General features: G+C 44.0%; 1 protein-coding gene across 3 annotated transcripts in view; it reads left to right on the top strand.

The window, feature by feature from the left end:
- Positions 1-25,826, top strand: part of aff2 (AF4/FMR2 family member 2) — a 465,473-nt gene that overhangs the window by 233,317 nt on the left and 206,330 nt on the right. For 2 of the 3 annotated variants that reach the window (XM_033030286.1, XM_033030285.1), the window contains exon 4: positions 24,265-24,309. The exons of the other annotated variant lie outside the window; for it this stretch is intronic. In XM_033030286.1, coding sequence (XP_032886177.1) covers positions 24,265-24,309 — 45 coding nt within the window. The remainder of the gene's footprint in view (positions 1-24,264; positions 24,310-25,826) is intronic. 3 annotated transcript variants of the gene reach the window in all.

Below are 25,826 nucleotides of genomic sequence, written 5' to 3'. Positions count from 1 at the left end.
CACCTTAAACCTACTGTATGTACTCTGGTTCTTGATTCCACTACTCAAAGAAAAAGACCATATTTATTCATCTCATGATCTTCCATACCTCTACAAGATCACCCTTCATCCTCCTGAGCTTCAAGGAATAAAGTCCTAGTCTGCTCAACTTCTCCCTATAGCTCAGGCACTCGAGTCCTGACAACTTCCTCGTAAACCTTCCCTGTACATTTACTCTATCTATTCCTCTGATATTATCCATTTTGCTATTGTGTGTGACTAAAGGATCTCAGCACCTCAAATCCCCATCATTCTTAATAAGAAGCCAATAGTAGTAGCCAAGTTAATCAACCCGACTAATAAGTTGCTGGAAAGATTCTGAACCCCACCAGAACAGATGTGAAATTCCAACATTATTTTAAATACAATCTACAATAAAACGATTACATAAAAAATAAGGTATTCTTGAAACATCTGGATTGTTTCTACAAACACATTTGGCTCACTAATGTCTTCCATCTATATTTGCTCTGATCTATATAGGACTCCAAACACACTAAAGTGAGATTGAATCTTACCTATGCTTGAAATGGCCAAAACCCCCCCCCACAAAGTGCTGGAGTAACTCAGCCGGTCAGTCAGCATCTCTGGAGGACATGGACACATACAGTTTGTATGTTCTTCCTGAGACAGCTGAGTTTCCTCCGGGTGCTCCGGTTTCCCCTCATGTCCCAAAGGCATGTTGGTTTGCAGGTTGATTGGCCCTCTGTAAATTGTCGCTAGTGTGTAAGGAGTGGATGAAAATATGGGATAACATCGAACTAGTGTGAATGGGTGAACACAGTGTTGGCTCGGTGGTCTACATCCATGCTGTATTTCGAAACTAAACAAATGGTTATGAACACTGGTCAGAACTAGGGTTGGTGGGGGGTAAAAGGATGGGGTTAGATTGGAGACCCTGGAATTGAATCAAATAAAGTTGAGGGGAGATTTGATGAAGATGAACATGGTCATGATGAGTTTGGAGAGAAATAAACTCTTCCATTTGCAGCTAATTGAAGGATCAGGGCCAGAGATGTAGAACTATCTGCTGCTTGACCCGCAGAGTTCCTCCAGCACTTCAGCATCTGCAGTTCCTTGTGTCAAAATTTGTTTGAAAGATCCAAAGAAAATATGAGGCTTTTTGTGTCTGGATTGGAATTTGGAATTCATTGCCTGTCAGGGTGCTGGAAACAGAATCAGAATCAGAGCCGTCAAAGTAAATAGGATAGGCACTTGCACAATACATAGAGTCATACAGAGTGGAAACAGTGCCCATTTTGCTCACTGTGTCCATGCTGATCACCGATCACCTGTTCACCGATCGCCTGTCTATGTTATCCCACTTTCTCATCCACTCCCTATACATTAGGGACAATTTACAGAGGACCAATGAACCTACAAACCCGCATGTCTTTGGGAAGTGGAAAGAATATGTAGGGATGGCATACTGTCGCACTTGGTATAGCTTCTGCCTCACAGCCCCAAAGACCCGGGTTTGATCCTGAACTCAGGTGCTGCCTGTGTGGAGTTTGCACATTCTCATCTGAGACCGTGTGGGTTTCCTCGAAGTGCTCTGGTTTCCACATCCCAAAGACGTACAGGTTGTAAAAGATTGCCCATAATATCAGGGAGTGGATGAGAAAGCGAGATATCATAGAATCAACATGAACGGGTGAAAATGGTCAGCATGGACTCAATGGGCCAAATGGCCTATTTCCATGCTGTATCTCTAAACTAAGCTAAATGTTAGTGTTTAAGGGGAAATTTGTAGTTCCTCAATCATTAGCTGATGCTTTTGTATCAGAGAGGAATAGAATTTCATGGCACAAAGAAAGGTTTTTATGCTCTCAGGCACATCCTAAAAACTAAAACTGGCATATACACTAAAACAGGCAGACACTATAACTTCTCTACCGGGGACTGCCAGTCGACATAATGAGCTGAATATCCTTAGTATAGTTTAGTTTGGTTTATTGTCATGTGTAACGAGGTGCAGTGAAAAACTCTTTTTGTTGCCCGCTATCCAGTCGGCAGAACAATGAGTACGATCGAGCTGTCCACAGTGTACAATAGACAATAGACAATAGGTCCAGGGGTAGGCCATTCAGCCCTTTGAGCCAGCACCGCAATGTGATTATGACTGATCATCCCCAATCAGTACCCCGTTCCTGCCTTCTCCCCATATCCCCTGACTCCACTATCTTTAAGAGCCCTATCTAGCTCTCTCTTGAAAGTATCCAGAGAACCGGCCTCTACCGCCCTCTGTGTACAGATACAGGATAAAGGGAATAACGGTTAGTGCAAGGAAATGTCCAGTAAAGTCTGATTACAGACAGTCTGGGGTAGATAGTAGGTCATGACCACTCTCTAGTTGTTGATAGGATGGTTCAGTTGCTTGATAACAGCTGGGAAAGAATTGTCCCTGAATCTGAAGGTATGCATTTTTACGTTTCTGTACCTCTTGCCTGATGGGAGAGAGGTGAAGAGGGAGTGTCCAGGGTGAGACTCGATCTTGATTATGCTGTTGGTCTTGCTGAAGCAGCGTGAAGTGAAAATGGAGACAATGGAAGGGAGATAGACTTAAAATGCTGGAGTAACTCAGCGGGTCAGGCAGCATCTTTGGAGAAAAGGAATAGGTGACATTTTGGGTCGTGACCAGGGCCCATTGGGTGATGGACTAGGCTGCGTCCACAATTCTGTGCAATTTCTTGTGGTCTTGGATGGAGCTGTTCCCTTCTTCTGGCCTGTGTGGTTATTTAGTGATTCTATTGGCAGCCATTGGAATGATCACCTGGCTTTGCGGCTTGTTTTGTACTTTAGCAAGTGGCTCACTGGTTCTGACACGAGACAATGTTGGGACAGATGCTATAGATTTTATTTCACTGCTGTGTCCTCACACTTTGATGTAAAATGATGATTGCCTGTGCGTGTTTAGCTTATCACCCTACCCTCGGCACTTGTCCTGCCACGCAAGGGCTGGAAATCATTCCAGCTCAATAAAAATGCAATTTCTTGAACATTATATCCATTCCGCTTAAGAGCCCCGCACTAAAATAAATAAATGTTTGACAAATACAATCACTTTTTCCCATGACTTTACGAGTTCTATGAATTAGAAGTCCCATTCAATGCATTGAATGTGGTAACTCTCATTTCTCCTAGCCTAATCCATGATGGTTTAGCCTAAGCAATCGTTTTTTTTGAAAATGTTGGATGAACTCTCACAGATGCTGGAGCTTGTACAGTCGGTGTTTCTGAAGCAGACCAGTCGCTGCATGATAATTATCTTTCTTAATTAGCTCCTTATGCACCTCTGTTGATTTCTCACTCATTAGTGGTGTGGCTCCTGCCTATTGCCGAGTGGCGCTACAATCTGCTTGGTGCGAAGGCTAAGACAGTGAGTCTGCATGTGGCTTGGGTCAACAGTGGGAGACCTCAGTAGGTGGACCTCTCACCTCTGTGGTGAACTGATTGTGTCTATGTATGGTATATCTGATCTCTTTAGATATCATGCAAAAGAAAGCTTTTTCCTGCACCTCCGTACTTGTGACAACAATATACTTAAATCTGAACCTAAAGATGGCATCTATCAGTCAAAGCATTAGCCCGGGCTCTTGTCTATCCTGTAAGGTTCAAGCGTATGATAAGAAACCATAATTTAAAGCAAAACACAGGGCCTTTCTTTCCTGTCAGCCTAGATCGATAATCAGTGCTCAGTTAGCAAAACAATCAGATCATCGCACTGTGAAGCATGGGATTTTGCTGTGCATCTTGTCTTGCAAACGCAGTTTATAGTTTAGTTTTGAAATGCAATGTGGAAACAGGCCCTTGGGCGCACCGAGTCCACGCCAGCCATCGATCACCCGTTCACACTAATTCTGTGTTATCCCAATTCTTCATCCGCTCCCCAAACACTGGGGGCAATTTTACAGATACCATTTCACCTACAAACCCACATGTCTTTGTGAAGTGAGAGGAATACGGAACACTGGGAGAAACCCACACGGTAACAAGAGGAACATGCAGACTCCATACAGAGAGTACACGAGGTCAGGTTTGAACCCAGGTCTCTAAAGCTGTGAGGCAGCAGCACCACTGTACTGCACCACTTGGACTTCAGAGAGTGCTGTAAAAACACTTGTAATTTCTCATACTCATGGAGTCATACAGCATGGGAAAAGGCCTTTCAGCCCAACTTGCCCAAGCCAACCAACATGTCCCATCAACACTAGTCCAACCTGCCTGCATTTGGCCCATGTCCCTCTAATTCTATCCTATCCATGCACCTGTCTAAACATTTCTTAAGCATTGCAATAGTACCTGCCTCAATTATCTCCTCCGGCAGCTCATTCCATACACCCAGTACACTTTGTGTAAAAAAATTACCCCCCAGGTACTTAATAAATCTTTCCCACCTCACCTTAATCGTATGTCCTCCAGTTCATGATTCCCCTACTCTGGACACGAGACTCTGTGTATCTACCCGATCTATTCCTCTCATGATTTTGTACACCTCTACAAGATTTCTCCTCATCCTCCTGCACTCCATGGAATAGAGACACAGCCCATTAAACCTCCCCATATAGCTCACACCCTCGAGTCCTGGCAACATCCTTGTAAATCTTTTCTGAACCCTTTCAAGCTTGACAATATCTTTCATATAACATGGTGCCCAGAACTGAAGACAATGTTCTAAATGCGGTCACACCAACATCTTATACAACTGCAATATGACCTCCCAACTTCTATACTCAATACTCTGACTGATGAAGGCCAAAGTGCCAAAAGCCTTTTTGACCACCTTATCTACCTGTGACTCGACCTTCAAGGAACCATGCACCTGTACTCCTAGATACCTCTGCTCCATAACACTACCCAGAGGCCTACCATTTACTGTGAGGTCCTGCCCTTGTTCGACGTCCCAAAATGCAACACCTCACACTTTTCTGTATTAAATTCCATCAACCATTCCTCCGCCCACCTGGCCAATCAATCCAGATCCTACTGCAATCTTTCACAACCATCTTCACTATCTGCAAAACCACTCATTTTTGTATCATCAACAAATTTGCTAATCTTGCCCTGTATGTTCTCATCCAAATCATTGATGTAGATGACAAACACTAACGGGACCATCACCGAACTCTGAGGCCCATCACTAGTCACAGGCCTCCAGTCCGAGAAGCATCATTCCACCATCACCCTCTGCTTCCTTCCATGGAGCCAGTATGCTATCCATTCAGCTATCTCTCCATGTATCCCATGCGATCTAACCTTTCAGAGCAGCCTACCATGTGGAACCTTGTCGAACACCTTACTAAAGTACATCTACAGCTCTGCCCTCATCAACCTTTTTGGTCACGTCTTCAAAAAAATCAATCCAATTTGTGAGACATGACCTCCCACGTACAAAACCATGTTGACTATCCCTAATCAGCCCTTGCCTATCCAAATGCCTGTATAACCTATCCCAACAGAATACTCTCCAGTAACTTACCAACTACAGATGTTAAGCTCACCGGCCTATACTTCCCAGCATTTTCTCTGCAGTCCATCTTGAAATGAGGCACAACATTAGCCACCCTCCACCTCTCCTGTATTTAAGGACGACTCGTAAATTTCAACCAGGGCTCCCGCAATTTCCTCCCTAATAGTCCTTGGATATATCTGATCAGGCACTGGAGATTTGTGGAAGGGAAAATATTGGGAGTGAAATGACTTCAGGACAGTTTGTTAGGAAAATGAAGGAAATGGTAACAGAATACTGATAGCTGAGTGAGTATAATTTTATGGATGAGAAATTGTGTTCAACCAATTGATGCCTTCTTTGACAAAATAACTAGCATGTTAGATAACAAGAAGCCAATGGATGTAGCGAATTTTGTATACAGAAATTGGTCCGTGAAGTGCCCCATAAAAGATTGCTGCATTAGATAAGCACCTGTGGACTTGAACGTAATAGGTTAAGTCCAAGGGTTCAGATATGGGCTTTATGTGTGGGCCAGATATATTGTCACTGTAGTGGGGCGAGGAGCAAGGCCAAGTGTGCACCCAGAGTCAAGGTCTGGAATAGTACTAGGTGTGCAGTCAAAGCTGGGACAATGGGAGTGTTCAGCACTGGGAACCTAAGCAGGTAAGCAGCTACGATCAGGATAGAATAGGGGGGCAGGTGTAAGGCTGGACTCAGGGTCAGGAATGAGAGAAGGTATGCAACTGGAGTCAGGGTCAGGAGTAGTACCAGGTGTACAGTGAGACCCAGGTTGATCAACATGGGCCAAGTGCTTGATTATAATCTGATTTCCATACATGAATACACTAAGATCATTCATCTGTTGCACTTGTTGATCAGAGCCTAGCTCTACTGTAGGTAATTAGGAATGTAATTTAGCCTAACCTAATTCATAGCATCCAATTTAAAGCATAAATATTGCATTCAAGTGTAAGATAAAGACTCGCTACAGTATGCACCAGATTACACAATTTTAAGCTGAAAAATGCAAAAGCTCCGTACCAATGTGAGGGGGGGGCACCTCCCTCCCACAACCTCCCCCCCCCCTCAGTCGCTATGCTCGTTCGGGCTTGATCTCTCGCAATTTCTCACTCCCAACTGTCACCCAATGTTGGCAGCATTGCTGCTGTACCTGCATGCTTACTTTCAATGACTGATGAACAAGGACCCCCAGATCCCATTGTACTTCCCCTTTTCCCAATTTGACGCCAATTAGATAGTAATCTGCCTTCCTGTTTTTGCTACCAAAGTGGATAACCTCACATTTATCCGCATTAAACTTCATATGGCATGCATCTGCCCACTCCCCAACCTGTCTAAGTCACCTTGCATCCTCATAGCATCCTCCTCACAGTTCACACTGCCACCCAGCTTTGTGTCATCTGCAAATTTGCTAATGTTATATTGTAAATAGCTGCGGTCCCAGCACCGAGCCCTGCGGTACCCCACTAGTTACTGCCTGCCATTCTGAAAGGGACCCGTTAATCCCTACTCTTTCTTTCCTGTCTGCCAACTAATTCTCTCTCCATGTCAGCACTCTACCCCCAATACAATGTACCCTATTTTGCCCACTAATCTCCTATGTGGGACCTTATCAAATGCTTTGGGGAAGGAGCAGAGGACTTTTAAACAGCAAACACACTCTTTCAAAGAGCAAGTACAGGCACAATGGGATGAATGGCCTCCTCCTGTTCCTGCGAGGTTCTCTTATTGAGTGATCCAAGCTGTAAAATAATATTTGTGGAAGGGAAAATCAATGAATTATATTTTGAATGGAGCGGTGAGGAAATAAAAGACAAACATAAGAGCACAGCAGGAACGAAGATGACAAGATTTTATAATGGGCAAAATAACATGCATTATTGAACCTGTAGCAACAGCACATTGCTTGCTGTCAACTCTGAATACCACCCATTTATTAAACCATTCACTAATGTTGGACTCCCACACTGACACTCGTTCTATTAGTCTTTTCATTAATGGAAGGCTCCTAAAATTAGTTTTATTGATCGGGAAGACCTGTAAGATGCCCTCAGCTATTGAACACTTATAGCTTTGCTTTATTTACCTTGGATTTTTTATTTTTTTGCTTATAAATCCTGGTTTCTTAAGCATGTGCCCAGAATAAATGGAGAGAGGGCAGGCAGCCAAGGTTTTAAGCACAGACTTCCTTCAGGAGTATCCCAGCTCCCGTAATCTATCAATGTTTCCTCTGGACTGTATTAGATGGGGGCCAAATAAAGGTTGCCTCCTGAGATAGAGATTGCAAGTAAATTGTTAGAAACATAGAAACATAGAAAATAGGTGCAGGAGTAGGCCATTCGGCCCTTCAAACCAGCACCACCATTCAATATGATCATGGCAGACTATCCAGAATCAGTACTCTGTTCCTGCTTTCTCCCCATATCCCTTGATTCCGTTAACCTAAGAGTTATATCCAACTCTCTCCTGAATACATGTGTGTGTGATGGGTGGGGAGAGGGATAGTTGAGTGAAGAAGGGAGAGGGATGCTTGGAAGGCTGGCTAATATATACAAACTGAACCCTGCCTAAAGTAACCAAAGGCGTTGGTGTAACTCAGTGGGTCAGGCAGCATCTCCAGAGAAACAGGATGGGTGATGTCTGATGTTTTTATGTCGGGACCCTTCTAAGAACCGAAACGTCACCCATCCTTTATCTCCAGAGATGCTGCCTGACCCGTTGAGTTACTCCAGCACTTTGTGTTTATCTTTGGTATAAACCAGCATCTGCAGTTCTTTGTTGCTACTAAAATAACCAAACTTGGTTAGGGCTGGGAATGTCATTGAGCCAGGCAATTGTTTAGAAGGCAATAAAACAATTATTTTCACAGCATGTCCCTGCTCCCTAATAACAATCATGGTTATTTACAAATCTCCCCGTTTAAATGACTGAAGGTGGCACTTGCCCCTTGAAATGCACTGTGTGGGATATCATTCATTCAACACTGCACTAAAGGTTTATTAAACCTCGTGGTGGGTCCTGATTGAAAAGGGAAGCCTTACAATCATTTGCATATCTTTGAAATGAAGTCAGGCACATATAAGACAATCTAAGCAGCTACTTATCCATCTAACTGACAACCAGGTCTTTAGTTATGATAGGCACATAATGCTGGAGTAACTCAACGGGTCAGGCAGCATTACTGGAGAAAAGGAATCGGTGACATTCCAGGTCAAGACCCTCCTTCAGACCTTGGTTATAGCCAATAGTGCAAGCTAATAACCATAAGCAAGCAGTTAAGCTGTATGTGGTATCTTCATCATAGTCATAGAGTTATAGAGCCATACAGCATGGAAACAGGCCCTTTGGCCCAACTAGCCCATGCTGATCAAAAGGCCCTAGCTACACTCGATCCACCTGCCTGCCTTTGGCCCATATCCCTTTCCTATCTATGTAGCTGTCCAAACATTTTTTAAACATTGTGGTAGTACCTGTCTCAGATATCTTCTCTGGCAGCTCATTTCATACACCCACTATCCTGTGTGTAAAAAGGTTGCCCCTCAGGTTCTTATTCAATCTTTCCCCTCTCACTCTAATCCTATATCCTCTGGTTCTTGATTCCCCTTCTCTGGGTAAAGGATTCTGTGCATGTATCCTATTAATTCCTCTCATTATTTTGTACATCTCGATAAGATTAACGCTCAGCCTCCTGAGTTCCAAGGAATAAAGTCCAAACTTGCTCAACCTCTGCCTATAGGTCAGACTCTCGAGTTCTGGGAACATCGTCATAAATCTTTACCGCACCCTTTCCAGCATCAATGGATATAAATTTAGGGAGGTTGAAACAGGGTGGCGACTTAATGCAGGCACAAGGAACTGCAGATGTTGGAATCTTGCAAAAAAATACAAAGTCCTGGAGGAACTCAGCAAGTCAGATGGCATCTATGGAGGGAATGGATAAACGACATTTCAGTTTGGGACCCTTCCTCACACTGATTTTGGGAGGGAGGGAGGGAGAAAGCTAGAAAAGTGGTGGGAGCGATAGAAAGCCTGGCAAGTGATTGGTGGCCATAGGTGAGGGGGGTTTGATTTGCAGATGCGTGGACAGGCTAGAATTGAAAGAGAGACAAAAGGGAAGTATAGGGGGAAGGGGCCAGTGAGAGGGGGGGGGGGGGGGGTGGGGGGGGGGGAGAATCGTGGGAGGAATGGGTGCGCACTGAAGTGGAGGAAGAGGCATAGGAAAGAGAGTGGGGGAAAAGGAATGTTACTTAAAACTGGAGAATTCAATGTTCATGCCATTGACATAAGCTTCCCACATTGTATACAAAATGCTATTTTGTGCATCTAATGCAACCTCTAAATCCTGGCTTACAATATTTCCGAAATGCTTAATTGTCCATAAGGTGTTTTTGCGTTGTCCAAAGGATTAAAATCTTATTGAGAGGCCAGTTTTTAGTCAATTTCAAATTTAGGGAATGCAAATCCAATTAATTGATCTCCCCTTGGTGAGTGAGTCTTTGAGCAACAGTCTATTGACTTTACTGAATGACCTTTATGTTTGGATGAATGCATTTTCTGTGTAAATCAGTAAGCATTAGGTTTCTTTGGACAGAATTCACAGTAATCTGGATAGGAGTTGCCTCCGTAAAAAGCAGAATGCTGGAGTAACTCTGCGGGTCTGGCAGCATCTCTGGAGAACATGGATAGGTGACAATTCAGGTCGGGACCCTTCTTCAGATTTCTTCTGGTTACATCCAGTACAAACCATCCTACAGTATCTTGACAGGACACATGAGGTTTTGGTTTCAAACATCAAAAAGGCACCTCCTGCAGTACAACACATCTGTGGTACTGTGTTGGAACGTGAACTTGGATTGAGATTTCGGATCTTTGGCTGCGGGTTATCCACACTTTTTAGTCTCAGGTGTAGGTGCGTTGCCAGCAGATTCAAGGCTGTTTTACCCTCCACAGGGGTAATAGAATAATATTTCCAACGTACATTCATGGTACTAGGCTACAGCATAGCAGCACAGTGCAAACGACAAAGGATGTTAAGGCAGCGAATAGCAATGAGTGTCAATGAATGGCATTGAGTGGCAATGCAGGTCAGTGAATATCAGGCATTGGCTGTCAATGGCAATGAATGTCAGCCAATAGCAGTCAATGGCAACAAATGTTAGCCAATGGCTATCAATGACAATAAATGTCAGCCAATGCTGCCAATGGCAACACGTCAACCAATCATTTTCAATGGCGGCGAAGGTCAGCCAATGGCTGTCAATGGCAGTGGATGTCAGCCAATGGCTTTCAGCGGCAGCGAGTATCAGCCAATGGCAAGGGATGTTAACCTGGGACATGGACACAGCTCCCTGCAACGTGACTCAAATGACTGAAAGAGATAAAATTGTTGAAGAAAATAAAAAAAGAATAAAACCAAATAAATCTTACTCATCATGTCAACAAAAACAAATTTCAAACAAGGAAATTATCTGGTATGAGTGTAAAAAGATTATCCAAACATATGGGTTATTGATATAATAGCTTTACACTTACATTTTACGACCTTCTTAGTACTTAACTCATTATTTTCTGCAGAGAGGCAGTGTGTATCATTCAGTGTGTAACAATTTCAACAGTTGCGACACAATTTAAAGATGGTGTTATATCCCATTTATTACAGCAGAAATGTTGTCACTGCTTGGAAAACACAGCAACCAAAAGTTCTTACAGGAAGGACATTAAACATTTGCTTAGTTTTGTTTATTGTCGCATGAAAAGCAGCCAACATTATCAAAGACTCGTCCCATCCTGGTCATTTTTTCTTCTCCCTGCTCCCTTCGTGCTGAAGGGATAGAAGCTTGAAAGTGCTTACCACCAGACTCAGGTACAGCTTCTTCCCCACCATTATCAGTCCTTCCATAAGCTAGGGTACCATCCGATTCACCACTAACCCAGTGCGGCCATTGGACTTTGACTACGGAAGTGGAAGGCTACAATGTTTAGTTTAATTTAGTTTTGAGATAGAGCATGTAACCAGGCCCTGCGGCCCATAGAATTCACAACAACTATAGATTACCCTTTCACACTAGTTTTTTTGTTATCCCACTTCCGTATTACTCCCGTCACACTAGGGAGCAATTTGCAGAGGGCCAATTAACCTACAAACGCACAAGTCTTTGGGATGTGGGAAGAAACTGGAGCACCCGGAGGAAATCCACACAGACACAGGAAGAATAAATGCAAACTCCACACAGACAGTACCCGTGATTAGGATTGAACCTGGGTCTCTCGCACGATGAGACAGCAACTTTACCAGCTGCGCCACAGTGCTGGGAACTACTGTATGTCCTGCACTCTCCATTCCATTTTGCTCTGTCTACTCAACTTGAGTTTGATGTTTGTATTTATGTGCAATATTATCCGATATGTTTGGCAGCATGCAAAACAAAGATTTTCACTGTACCTCAGTTCAGGTGACAATAAGAAACCTAAACCTGAACCACAGAATGTGGAGACCTAAAAGATGGTCTCCTCGATATACTCTCTTGTGTTTTCCCTTTTATGGACCAAGCTAAATGATGTTCATCGCTAAATGGTTGCACATAAAGGAGCACAGTTGGCTGGAAATGGTTTTCTCGTCTTTATCATTAATATAGCCTTCTCTCTTCTTAAAATCTGCACGGCCCGTCTCCATGGAGACAAGACATTAGGCTGCCTCCCTCCAGCAAACAGGAAGTCTACAGGATTTCAAAGGCTTGTCTGTGATGAGTGTTTATGAAGTCCCTATGTTGTCAGTCTATCTAAAGCTGGGAGTAATTACCTGCTTCCCTGGGCAGCTAACAACTAATAACCCTGTTGACTAACACAAGCACTGGGCTTCAGCAGAAGGGAGTCTTGCCTACAACCATATTAACTTAAGAATCCCTTCATTTTAATTTCACAGGAGTCAGGGCTATTTCTAAACTGAACTGTGCTGTGATCAAAACGTATCTGAGTTATTCAACACAGAATAACTCTCCCCCCCCCCCCCCCCCCCCCCCATTAAGTCGGTGACAGAATCCTAGACTTGGAGTCACTTTGTTTATCATTAAGGTCTCTAGCGGAAGCTAGTTTACATGATCTGCGGGCATCTACAGGCCAGCCAGCTCGGTCGGACGTGCCATTTTTATCTCTCTGTAACTGTGTGTGTCTTGCCTCTCGTTTGGAGATCATAGCCTGGGATTAGTAATCCTCTTCAGGATCAGAGACTCAGTCATGTCCAAGTCAAACTGCGGACAGAACAGTGTTGAACACTTTCCAAACCGTAAATTCACTTGTTTGTTTTGGAAAAAGAGAATTGTGTTTGGATAGGGAGAGAAGCCACTTTAGTTTTTAGTTTTAGGGATACAGTGTAGAAACAGGCCCTTCGGCCCACCGAGTCTGCGCCGACCAGCGATCACCCCTTTCCGACACACTAGGGGCAATTTACAGAAGCCAATTAAACCACAAACCTGCACGTCTTTGGAGCGTGGGAGGAACCGAAGCGCCCAGAGAAAACATACGCGATCACAGGGAGAATGTACAAACTCCATACGGGTAGCAGCCATAGTCAAGATCGAACCCAGGACTCAGGCCCTGTAAATCTACTGCCGTGCCACAGTGCCCCACTTATTAACAAGGAACTGCAGATGCTAGTTTACTAGACACAAAGTGCTGAAGTAACCCAGCGGTCAAGCAGCATCCCTGGAGAACATGGATGGGTGATGTTTTTGGTTGGGATGCTTCTTCAGACTGATTGTGGGGGGTGGCTGGGAAGAGGGAGGGTGGGAAGCTGGGGGGGGGGGAGAAAGCAAGGAGGGGAGGGGATCCATTTATTGATGCCATCTAGAGGTCTGAGATTGGAATTACCGCATGACTGTTGACGTCGCAAAACTGAATTGGTAGTGTTGTGGAGTCATCGATCTGTATAGCATGGAATCAGACCCTTCAGCCCACCTTGTCCATACTAACCAAATTGGCATTTTGTGCTAGTCCAATTTGCTTGCATTTGACCCCTTGACTAAATCTTTTCTATCCATACATCTGTCCTAATGCCTTTTAAAAGTCATAATTTTATCCACTTCTAGAGATTCTTCTGGCAGGTTGTTCCATATACAGACTACCCTTTGAATGAAAGAGTTATCCTGAGAACCTTCTTAAATTGCTCCCCTCTCATTTTAAGTTTATGCCCTCCAATTTTAGAATTCTCTATCCTGGGAAAAAGGCGGTGAGCATTCACTTAATCCATGCCCCTCATGATCATATACACCTCAGTAAAGTCACCCCTCAGCCTCCTACACTCCAAACAAAACATGTCCCTGTCTATCCAAGGAGAGAAGGTGCCGGTTAATTAGAACCAAATTTTGTGACTGCGGGTTCATGAGGAAAATGCTTTCCTTCCACTTAAAATAAAGATTTTCAATAAAGACAGAAAATGGTTGTATTTTTGGCATGGCAATCAGCATCTGTGGAGAGGGAACGAGAGTTAATCTCGCTGGTCAATATTCAATATGAGGCATTGAAACACGTCCTCTCTTCAGTAAAATAAATAAAAAGTGAATACATCAATAAACCAAGCATATACGTCGTTTTTATTTCTTTAACCATATAACCATATAACCATATAACAATTACAGCACGGAAACAGGCCATCTCGGCCCTACAAGTCCGCGCCGAACAATTTTTTTCCCTTAGTCCCACCTGCCTGCACTCGTACCATAACCCTCCATTCCCTTCTCCTCCATATGCCTATCCAATATATTCTTAAATGATACCAACGAACCTGCCGCCACCACTTTATTTCTTGTATCTTATTTCTTTATTTCTTGTAAGCGGTTTTCGAGACATTTCTATGAATTTTTTGTGTATTGGATCATAAAGTCACCGTATCAATCATTTCACTGTAGTTACCTTGCAAGCACACATAATAATTTTTAAAGGAGTCATCAGAACCATGTCAATAGGATTATTTTATATTGTTGTCCATTGGTGGTTATTTGGGACTGTTTTGTGTTTTACAACTTGCAAAATGCAATCAATAGACTTTTAGGGAATGTATATCAAGCGCTACAATCATAAATGTTGATCATACTGTGGTATTGACAGGCATTGACTGGGATTTGTGGATCACAGTCAGTTTACTAGTAACATGGTACATGAACCTGAAATGTTTATCTAGCAGCATCCACAGAAGGAATTTAATCTGAGGTAAATCTGCTGATCAGTAAAAAGGAATCAATAAAGAGGTTTGTGGGAGTGATCTCATAATATGTTAAAGTGTCATTTAATGAAAATCCACCTTCTCGGAGACTCATGCAGACCTGACTCCCCATCATTGACTCTACCTACACGTAACGCTGTCTCACAAAAGCAGCCAACATAATTGGCATGGTGGCGTGGTAGAGTTTCTGCCTTACCGCACAAGAGACCCGGGTTCGATCCTGACAGCGGGTGCTGTCTGTATGGAGTTTGTATGTTCTTCCCATGACCTGCGTGGGGTTTCTTCTGATGCTCCGGTTTCCTCCCACATTCCAAAACGTACAGGTTTGTAGGATAATTGGCTTGGTAAAATTGTAAATTGGCCCTAGTGTGTAGGAGAGTGCTAGTATACAGGGATCACTGGTCAGCGTGGATTCGGTGGTCCCAAGGGCCAGTTTCCACGCTGTATCTCTGAACCAAATTAAACTTAATAATCAAAGACTTGTCCCACCCCAATTATTCCTTCTTCACCCTACTCTCATCGGGCAGAAGATAGGGAAGCTTGAAAGAGAGCACCACCAGACTCTGGAACAGCTTCTTCCCCTCCATCATCAGGCTTCTGCACCATCCTTCCATAAGCTAGGGTACTGTCCGATTCAGCTCTACCCCATTGTGGACATTGGACTTTGTCTATGGAACTGATGCACTACAATGCTCAGAACTATATTCTGCACACTGTATCTTCCCCCTTACTCTACCTATTATAGTTTAGTTTGACTTGACTGTATGTATTTATATTATTATCTGATCTGATTTGATAGCATGCAAAACAAAGCTTTTCACTGTACCTCAATACACGTGCCAATTATAAATCTAATCCTAAACCCAGATATGTTAGTCTCAGTTTGTTGAGTTGCAACATTTCTGGACAAGTCAGTACATTGTGGGTTTGTGTCTCTTCACTGAGACCCAAACCCTGGTCACTTGTATAATATTGTCTTTTGGAGCTCATTTAGGCTTTCAGATAGACACGTGAATATGCAGGGAAGGGAAGGATATGGGTCACATGCATGCAGAGGAGATCACTTTAATTTGGCATCATGTTCAGTTCAGACATTGTGGGCCAAAGGGGCTGTTCCTGTGCTGTACAGTTCTACGTTCTATGTTGTGATGCTGGTTGCCCCATCTTTGAATGGGCTATTGAAACAAACGGCCAACTGTCTCTCTGGGCCTTCCTGCAATTTCTCCACACCACAGCTCCAGTGACCCGAGTTTGACTTGATTTTGACCTTCACTGCTGTCTATGTGGAATTTGCACATTCTTCCTATGACCGCACAGGAGATCCAAATTTCTCCCACATCCTGAAGTTGTGAAGTTTGTTAGATTAAAACATAGAGCCTTAAATAGACCATGAACATGCCCTTCGGCCCATGACATCTGTGCTAACCATGAAGCCAATTTAATTTGAACATCTGCCCGTACATGGTCTATATCCCTCCATTCTTTCCCTGTTCATGTGTCTATCTAAATGCCTCTAAAACATTGCTGTCATATCTGCTTCCACGACCACCCCTGGCAGTGTGTGACAGGCAATCAATTCAATGATTCAATGATACTTTATTGTCACCTGTACCTAGGTACAGTGAAGTGTTTTGTTCTGCATACAACCCGGTAAAACCTCACCTCACAAAGTGCTGGAGTAACTCAGCGGGAGCGGCAGCATCTCTGGAGATCACAGATAGGTGATGTTTCGGGTCCTTGAAAGGCTCTCGACCCAATATATCACCTATCCATGTTCGCCAGAACTGCTGCCTGACCCACTGAGTTATTCCAACACTTTGTGTCCACTCTGACTGTCAGGCCAGTCTGCGTCTCTCGTGAATTTATATCGGTAATTGGCTCCTCTAGGTTACTATGAGTGGACGTTTTCGGTTGAAAGATCAGAGAAAGCTGTTACTAGACACGTGAGAAGGGATCGATTATGGGGGATTTACATGGGAAGGGGTTTCAGGGAGGATCTGGCATTGACTCATTCTGTCAAATGGTCACCTATGTTGATTAGAAATATCCATATAAGAACTCTTCATTCTGGCAGGAATGTAACTGCTGAAGATTTGCGTTCAGGTTTGAAACCTTGTGTTGTTAAATCAAAGGAGGTTTGGTTAGTTTTAGTTTAGGTTATTGTAACATGAAACGAGGTACAGTGAGAAGCTATTTTGTTACATGCTATCCAGTCCACGGAAAGGCTGTACATGATTACAATCAAGCTGTCCACTGTCTGCAGATACAGGGAATAATGTTCAGTGCAAGATAAAGTCCAGTAAAGTCCGATTAGAGATAGTTTGGGGGTCTCCATTGAGGTAGATGGTAGCTCAGGACCACTCTCCAGCTGGGGATAGGATGTTTCAGTTGCCTGATAACAGCTTGGAAGAAATTGTCCCTGCATCTGGAGGTGTGCATTTTCACACTTCTGTACCTCTTGCCTGGTGGGAGAGGGGAGAAGAGGGGAGACTCGTCCTTGATTAACTGGTGGCCTTGCTGAGGCAGCGTGAAGTATAGATGGTCCTGTCAAATAGCCACCTATGTTGATCAGAAATATCAATATAAGAACTATTTTCAACAGGGAATAGGAATCTATCTGCGAGATATTTTGCTAAAGATTCTGGGTAGAAACCTTGTGTTATTAACTCTGCGGAGGTATGGTCTCATGAGTAGAGAAACCACATTTCAAAAGCTGTCAAGCACTTTGGAATAGTCTGACGTAGGGGGCTCTATTGTTTAGCAGTTGGATTGCACAAGGTTTTGTTTTTACAGTGCTTCCTGATTCAATTTCAATGCAAGGCAAAATATCGTGCTAAAGCTAAGCGGGCAGGTCGTGAAATTTCCTTCCGAGGCTTCTTCCCATGCCTTTGACACGCAATTCTACAGGGCTGCACGGTGGCGCAGTGGTGGAGTTGTTGCTTTATAGCGCCAGAGACACAGGCTCAATCCTGACTATGGGTCCTTGTCTGTACAGAGTTTGTACATTCCTACTGTGACCGCGTGGGTTTTCTCCAGGTTCTCCGGTTTCCTTCCACACGCAAAAGATGTGCAGGTTTGTAGGTTAATTGGCTTCTGTAAAAATTATAAATTATCCTTAGTGTATAGGATAGTGCTAGCGGGATCGCAGATCGGCGATCACTCCATATGCTATCCCATTTTCTCATCCACTCCCGACACACTAGGAGCAATTTAGAGGGCCAATTAACCTACAATTAACCTACATACCCAAACATCTTTGGGATGTGGGAGGAAAAAGGAGCTCCTGTAGGAAACCCAGGCAGCCGCAGGGAGAACGTGCAAATTCCACACAGGCAGCACCTGAGGTCAGGTCGACCCCAGGTCTCTGGCGCTGTGAGACAGCAACTCTACCAGCTGCACAACCATGCCACCCACTCTTTCTCAATGTGGAGGCAAAATTGGGCCTTTTTTCTCATCAAGAGACTGTGCTGATGCAAAGCGTGAGTTTTCTGACTTTTAACTGATAAAAGCTACAAAGAAGTCCAAAGGCCAACTCGGAAATATCGCTCTCCCTATAATAGCATCCTGGCAATAAATCCCAACCTTGCAGAACTTTCATTTCTATTCTTTTTGCATTTAATTTAGTTTAGAGATACAGCGCAGAAACAGAACCTTCGGGCCACAAAGTCCATGCCGACCCATTCACGCATGTACTTTGTTATGTCACGTTCCCATCCACTCCCTACACACGAGGGACAATTAACCTACAAATCCACACGTCTTTGGGGTGTAGGAGGAAAGCGGAGCACTCGGAAGAATCCTACGTGGTCGCAGGGAGAACGTGCAAACTCCATGCAGACAGCACGGAGGTCAGGATCGAACCTGGGTCTCTTCCTGCTGCGTCACGTTGTCACCATTTGAGCATGGTTTTCACAATGTCCATATATACACCAGATCAATCGCATTTGTTTGTGGCATGGAGCAGGTTGGTGTGAAGAGGCTTGCATCCAGGAAGATTGTAACAAAGATATAATGTTAATATGGTTTTGTAAGTGCATCTGTTATTAATATAACAGTTTTTAATTTAGTCTAGTTTAGTTTAGAGGTACAGCACAGAAGCAGGCCCTTCAGCCCACCAAGTCCTTACCGACCTGCGATTCCCATACACTAGCACTATCCCAAACACTAGGGACAATTGCAATTTTTTCCAAAGCCAATTAACCTACAAGCCAGCACGTCTCTGGGAGAAAACTGGAGCACCCGGAGAAAACCCACATGTTCACAGGGAGAGCTCAGTACAGACAACACCCGTAGTCAGGACCGAACCTGGGTCTCTTGCGCTGTAAGGCACCAACACTACCACTGTGCTACTGTGCCACCCGTCGTGCTGTACGGAGACAAAGTTGATGCATTCCTTGATCGATGTATAATACCATAAATATTTAATTTGACAAAACACGAATAAAAACCAGAACAAATCATCCCCAAACTGACCCAAAGGACTAAACCAAATAGGTTTCAAGCCCTCGCATGTGAAGGTATATAGCTTTATATATTGACTAGAATAAACCTGGTGAACTGAAGTCAATAAATCTCAGTCTGTTTGTATGTGAGACCCCACATATTTGACTTATTCTCAACTACCTTGTTCCTTTGTCACTTGGGAAGCTGATCTCAAAACCTCCAGTAAATCTTCAGTGCCACTGTTCTGGCAGTGACAGTACTCCCTCACCTATTTGTGCCTTAAACGCAGAGACACTTGCATGTTTGATCCCCAGAGGTACAATTGACATTTTCAGTCATCCGCCTTCTCCCCCATCCCATCCATTTATCTTTGTTACCTATAGCACTGTGAAACTCTCATAAAGGACAGACAGATTACTCATAATTTGCTTTATATGGATGTCAAGAGGTTGTAACAAAAAGAAATGGCATTGTTTAATGTCAAGTGAATTGAGTATTGACTGCAGTGTATATTCTGAAATGAACGTCATTATCCAACTGTGAGATTGTGTGTGCTGGAATATTGACCCCTGAGCAATTTAATCTTGTCACCTATTTTGTTGGATAGCTTTGGAAAAGCAGTGCTCAATTTCTTAATTGTAGCAAGTTATCCCAAATTATCGTAAGAAGCGGCACATTAGCGCAGCGGTAGAGTTGCTGCCTTGTATGAAGTTTGTACGTTCTGCCTGTGACCACGTGGGTTTTCTCCAGGTGCTCCGGTTTCCTCCCACACTCCAAAGATGTGCAGGTTTGTAGGTCAATTGGCTTCTGCAAATTGTAAAATTGTCTATTGTGTCTAGGATAGTGCTAGTGATCGCTGGTCAGCTCAGACTCGGTGGGCTGAAAGGCCTGTTGCCATGCTGTATCGCTAAAATCTAAAACCAGTATGTAGTGTATAGTAGTCACAAAGCCGTAAACAAAATCTGCCTGCTCTCATTCCAATCTGCTTGGCATTTCGTCATCCAAATTTATTTTAAAGCTCACAATTACTTGTTCCTTACAGCTACCTCCAGTAAAAGACTGTGCTCCAAGAATTACCCGAAGATAGAAAGATTTCCACGAGCTTTCTCCTTTCTTAATCAATAGAATTCAGAGCCTTTGGCCCTTGCTGAACTATTCTTGGGTTAGAATCCAGATAATTTATTCCTAGCTGTTTGAAATTTTACAAATGGAACTATTCCCCTTTGTGGTGAGTTTGTTCCAATATCAATTGATTGATTTGCTGGGAAGTTTCTTAGATTTTAGTGAGAAAATTCCTTGCGTTATTTTCAATTATGAAATGCTCTCTTCAGCATGTGACGGTGAACTAGGACACTCTCTAGTCCTGCAGATGCTGGTTCATCCACAAGATGAGACAAAGTGTTGGAGTAACTCAGCGGGTCAGGGCGGCATGGTGGCGCAATTATAGACTTGCTGCCTTACAGCGCCAGAGACCCGGATTCGGTCCTGACTACGGGTGCTGTCTGTACAGAGTTTGTACATTCGCCCCATGGGTTTTCTCGAGGTGCCCTTCCACACTCAAAAGACATGCAGGTTTGTAGGTTGATTGACCAGTAAAAATTGTAAACTGTCTCTAGTATGTAGGATAGTGCTAGCGTATGGGGATCACTGGTCGGTGATCACCCTGTATGTTATCCCATTTTCTCATCCTCTCCCTGTACACTAGGAGCAATTTAGAGCACCAATTAATCTACAAACCCACATGTCTTTGGGATGTGGGAGGAAAGTGTTCTCCCTGTGGCTGTATGGGTTTTCCCTGGGTGCCGTTACCTCCCATATCCCAAAGACGTACAGCTTCGTATGTTAATTTGGCTTTGGTTTAAAAATTGTCCCTAGTGTGTAGAATAATGCTGGTGTACGGGTTGATCGCTGGTCAGCGTGAACTCGTTGGGCCGAAGGGCCTATTTCGGTGCTATATCACTAAAATTAAATGAAGCATCTCTTGGGAACATGGATCGGTGATGTTTCGGGTCGAGTCCATTCTTCAGATTCTTCTTCTTTGGTCTGAAGAAAGGTCTGGACCCGAATTGCAACCCATCCATGTTCCCCAGAGATGTGGCCTGATCTGCTGAGTTACTACAGAACTTTGCGTCCCTTTGGATGCTCTCTAGTCGTTCAAGGGATCAAAGAGTGTCTCATTCAGTAGCTGAGAGTTGTTAGTTTACTGTACCCATCGCAGTTTTTAACGAAAAGCATGGAGTGTTCCTGGTTCTCTGGCAGATATTAATTTCTCAGTAAATTAGATTGTCTGACCATTGTCTATGGGAGCTTGCTAAATTAGCCCTTGTGATTCTTACAATGCCTTAAGGGCTTGTCTCACTTTCACAACTTTTTCGGCGACTGCCAGCACCCATCATAGGTCGCCGAAAATGTTCAACATGTTGAAAATTCAGCGGCGACCAGAAAGACGCTACGACTCTTTGGGTGACTAGGAGACCTCTCACGACCATACAGGCGATCCCTGGCGACATGCCCCTGGTGACACCCCTTGACAACCGCGACGTGTCGCCAGGGGGTCGCCTGTACGGTCGTGAGAGGTCTCCTAGTCACCCAAAGTGTCATAGCGTCTTTCTGGTCGCTGCTGAATTTTCAACATGTTGAACATTTTCGGCGACCTATGACGGGTGAGTCACCGACTTTCCTCACATCTCCTTTAAACTTTGCCCCTTTCACCATAAAGCTACACCCTCTCGTCTTGTCATTTCCACCTCAGGAAAAAGGTTCTGACTGTCTAACCTATATACGCCTCTCATTAGTTGATATATTTCTGTCATTTGTGATAGAACTAAAAGTACTAAATGAAACAGTAGAGTACATTCTGACCACATTAAACAATACATCCCCAGTACTCAAATTACGGTGATTTATTCTGGATTGCAAAGTCGAGTGATGGAGTGTAGACCCATTAAAAAATGTATTAAAAAGTTGGATTTTCACAACAATAGGATGTCTACACTGCAGTTCCTTGTGTCTACACTGTACTGTTCTATGTTCCAATTATTTTTACACACATCCATATTGAACTATTTCAGCCCTATACTGTGCCTGGTTATCAAACAGATCCAAATCTGACCACTTTATTTCCATTATTTCCATTGCCTGATTCATCTACATCCATGGAAAATTTGACGGTTGTGATTTTGGTTACATGTTTATAAGCCTGTAAACATACCAAGGCTGACGCCTCGGTCCAACGCTCATAACTTTTTCCGAGAATGAAATGTTTCCATTCACAGCCATCCTGTTTCAATTTTATAGTACGTTTGGAATCGAAAGTCTTGGTTTACCCCCTGTCCATCAGTGTACTTCACAGATGTGGAAATCAGCCAAAACCCTTTTCTGAAAATAAGACATCCAACATTCTTTGCCTTATTACTCATATCAATGATATGGTTGCAAGATACCAATGCATCTTTTCGCCACTTTTTGCTTCTGCCCCTTTTTAAACAAAGCCAGACCTATTCGGGAGCCTTATATTTGACCTTTTATTTGTGGTTTTAATCTTGCGTATGGCGTGTACAACCTAAAGTTGATCAAGTGGCATGAAAAACGACTTCCATTTGTTTGTGCACTTCGGGTTGATTGCATTAGTCGAAACAGGGTGGACCACGTGAAGGCTGCAATCTCCCACCTCTATCTGTAGTCATTTGTGTGTGTGTGTGTGTGTGTGTGTGTGTGTGTGTGTGTGTGTGTGTGTGTGTGTGTGTGTGTGTGTGTGTGTGTGTGTGTGTGTGTGTAACATTTTTTGAGACTTCTATTTGTAATATAGAAAGGGGCGGCACTGTGGCACAGCGGTACAATTGCTGCATTACAGTGCCAGAGACCTGGGTTTGATCCTAACTACGAGTGCAGTCTGTACGGAGTTTGCATTTTCTCCTGGAGCACCCGGAGATAACCCACACAATCACAGGGAGAACGTATAATCTCTACAGACACACCCGAGGTCAGCATCGAACCCGAGTCTCTGGCACCATGAGGCAGCAGCACTACCAGCTGCGCCACTGTGCCGCCCTGTATTTACAAGGCAACTGTGAGCAAGAATGTGTCCAGCCACCTGATGCATTGTCATGAAGGGAATCAGGAATCTCAAAAATTTACAGCACAGAAAGAGGCCATTCAGCCCATTATGCTGGTGCAGGCCAAGTCAGTATGAAGAGCAGGTTAATCCAATGGTGCCCAGTTGTAGGCGGGAAGATTTGATTTCGTCAAGATGAGAGACTCAAGATTGTTTTATTGTCAAATGTACCAACAATAGAACAATCAAATTCGGACTTGCAGCAGCTTAACAGGATTGTAATGCAATACACACAGATAAATATATAAATGCCATCCTTCAGAAAATACTTCTCAAAATACTTAGCAGGTAGTACTGCAGAGAAACTGAATTCACATCTACACCTAAAAAACACACGCATTGCAGAAGCAACTCAGCGGGTCAGACAGCTTCACTGGAGGAAATGGATCGGAGATGTTTTGGGTTTCGAATCTTCTTCTGACCAATTGTAAAGTGGGGGGAGGGGAGGGGCGGGGGGGGGGGGGGGGGGGGGGGGGTGGGAGAGGGAAGAAAAGTGGAAGAGGTCAGCTCAAAACCTGGCAGGAAATAGGTTGATATAGGTGATAGTTTTTTTTGATCGGCGGATGGTTGGAAAAAGGCCAGAGATGAAAAGGTAGAATGTGTAAGACAAAAGGATTGAAGGTTGTGAGTTGTGAAGCTAGAGGAAGGAGAGTAGGTGGAAGGGGAGGGTATTTACACCTGATTCAATCTGAAGAAGGGTCCTGACCGGAAATGTCACCTATCCCTGTTCTCCAGAGTTACTGTCTGACCTGCCGAGTTACTCCATTGGTGGGCAATACCATTAGTATTTATTTGAGATGTAGAAACTACGATCATGTTCAAAATGTCCCAGGATGTCATTGCTATTTCATTTTTATTTCTTAATTCTTATTTGGGAAGGTGCTAATTTTATTAAGATTAAATTCTTTAAGAAGTCTTATTTTCTGCCTGTGCATGGAGATGTCTTAGTGAAATATATTTTTTCTCTCTCCCACTTAGGTCAGCCTTTCCAACGAGTCCAGCTGTGTGGAAGAAATATTGCGGGTTGGTCACCTTCCATTCTATTATAACTTCACCGCGGGCATTTGGGGAGATGCAGAGGTGTTTACAAAACAAGTCAACACACGTGTAAATGCAACAGGGTCGTACTCTGGCTTTTGCTCACAGGTGGGAGAAGGATGGGACTCATGCCTTTAAGGTCATGTGACTGGGGCAGCACAGCGGCGCAGCAGGTAGAGCCGCTGCCTCACAGTGCCGGGGACCCGGTTTCGACCCCGACCTCGGGTGCTGTCTGTGTGTGGAGTTTGCATGGTCTCTCTGTGGCCGCATGGGTTTTCTCCGGGTGATCCGCCTTCCTCCCTCATCCTAAAGTCAGAAGAAGGATCTCGACCTGAAACGTCACCAATTGCTTTTCTCCAGGGATGCTGTCTGATCCACTGAGTTATTGTATTCATTGTATTCAAATTTATTGTCATTGTCTCAATTAGAGACAAAGAAATGAATTTCCTTTTACAGTCGGTATCATAAAAATAAATAAATAATAAATAATAAAACATATTAAAAATAAAATGGAATTTAAAAAAAGCACAAACACAGAAAGTCCACGACACAACATAACACAATGGCACCAAGGTGAGGAAGGCACCATAGTCCAGCCAGCCTCCCCTCCGTTCTTCCCAGATGTTCACCCGTGGTCGGGGCTTTCCGAGCACCCGCAGTCGCCACCCCGGGCGGCCCGATGCTCAGGCCCTCACGCCGGGCTGATGGAACGCCGACGCCGAACCCCGATGGTGAAAATCCTCCTCAGCGGCCCGGAACTCCCGATCAGCCGCCTCCCACCGGAGTCCGCAGCTCCCGAGTCCGTAGGCCGAGCCGGGCAGAGTCGCAGGACCACACGATGTTTGTCAGCGTTGGGAGCTCCGCGAACCACAGCTCCAGGATGTCGGTGCCGCAGGCCCAGCACTCCGGGCTCCAGACGGCGATCCCCGGTAAGGCATCGCCAGCCCCGCGTTACTGCAGCATTTTGTGTGTACACCCCAAAGATTTGCGGGTTTGTAAGTTAATTGGCCCCTATAAATCACACTAATGTCTAAGGAACGGATTCAAAAGTGCGATAACACGAGAACTAGTTGGAACGGGTGGTCGACGGTCGGCGTGGACATGATGGGCCAAAGGGCTTGTTTCCATGCTGTATCTTTCAATCATTTCAATTAGACGAGACATGTCAAAAGGTTTGCCATACCAGAGGTCACGCTATGGAGTCCACAGAATGGTCCTTGAACATAGAACAGTACAGGACAGGAGCAGACCCTGTAATGGGCCAACAATGTCCATGCCGAACACGATGCCAACTAAACTAATCTCATCTACTTGCATGTGTTCCAAATCCCTTCATTCCCTGCATATCCATGTACCTATCTAAAAATGCCCCTATTGTATGTGCCTCAAGGCAGTATGTAGCAATGTTACAACATTTTGAGATTTAAAAAATCAAGTCTTTAATTTATCCCATCAGATAAAGCATAAAAAGAAGTTTAATTTGACACCTAATTCACTTTCAT

Source organism: Amblyraja radiata, chromosome 12, assembly GCF_010909765.2.
Source record: "Amblyraja radiata isolate CabotCenter1 chromosome 12, sAmbRad1.1.pri, whole genome shotgun sequence".
Classification (NCBI taxonomy): Eukaryota; Metazoa; Chordata; class Chondrichthyes; order Rajiformes; family Rajidae; genus Amblyraja; species Amblyraja radiata.
The sequence above is the reverse complement of the archived record's forward strand: the minus strand, read 5'-3'. Positions and strand labels throughout refer to the sequence as shown.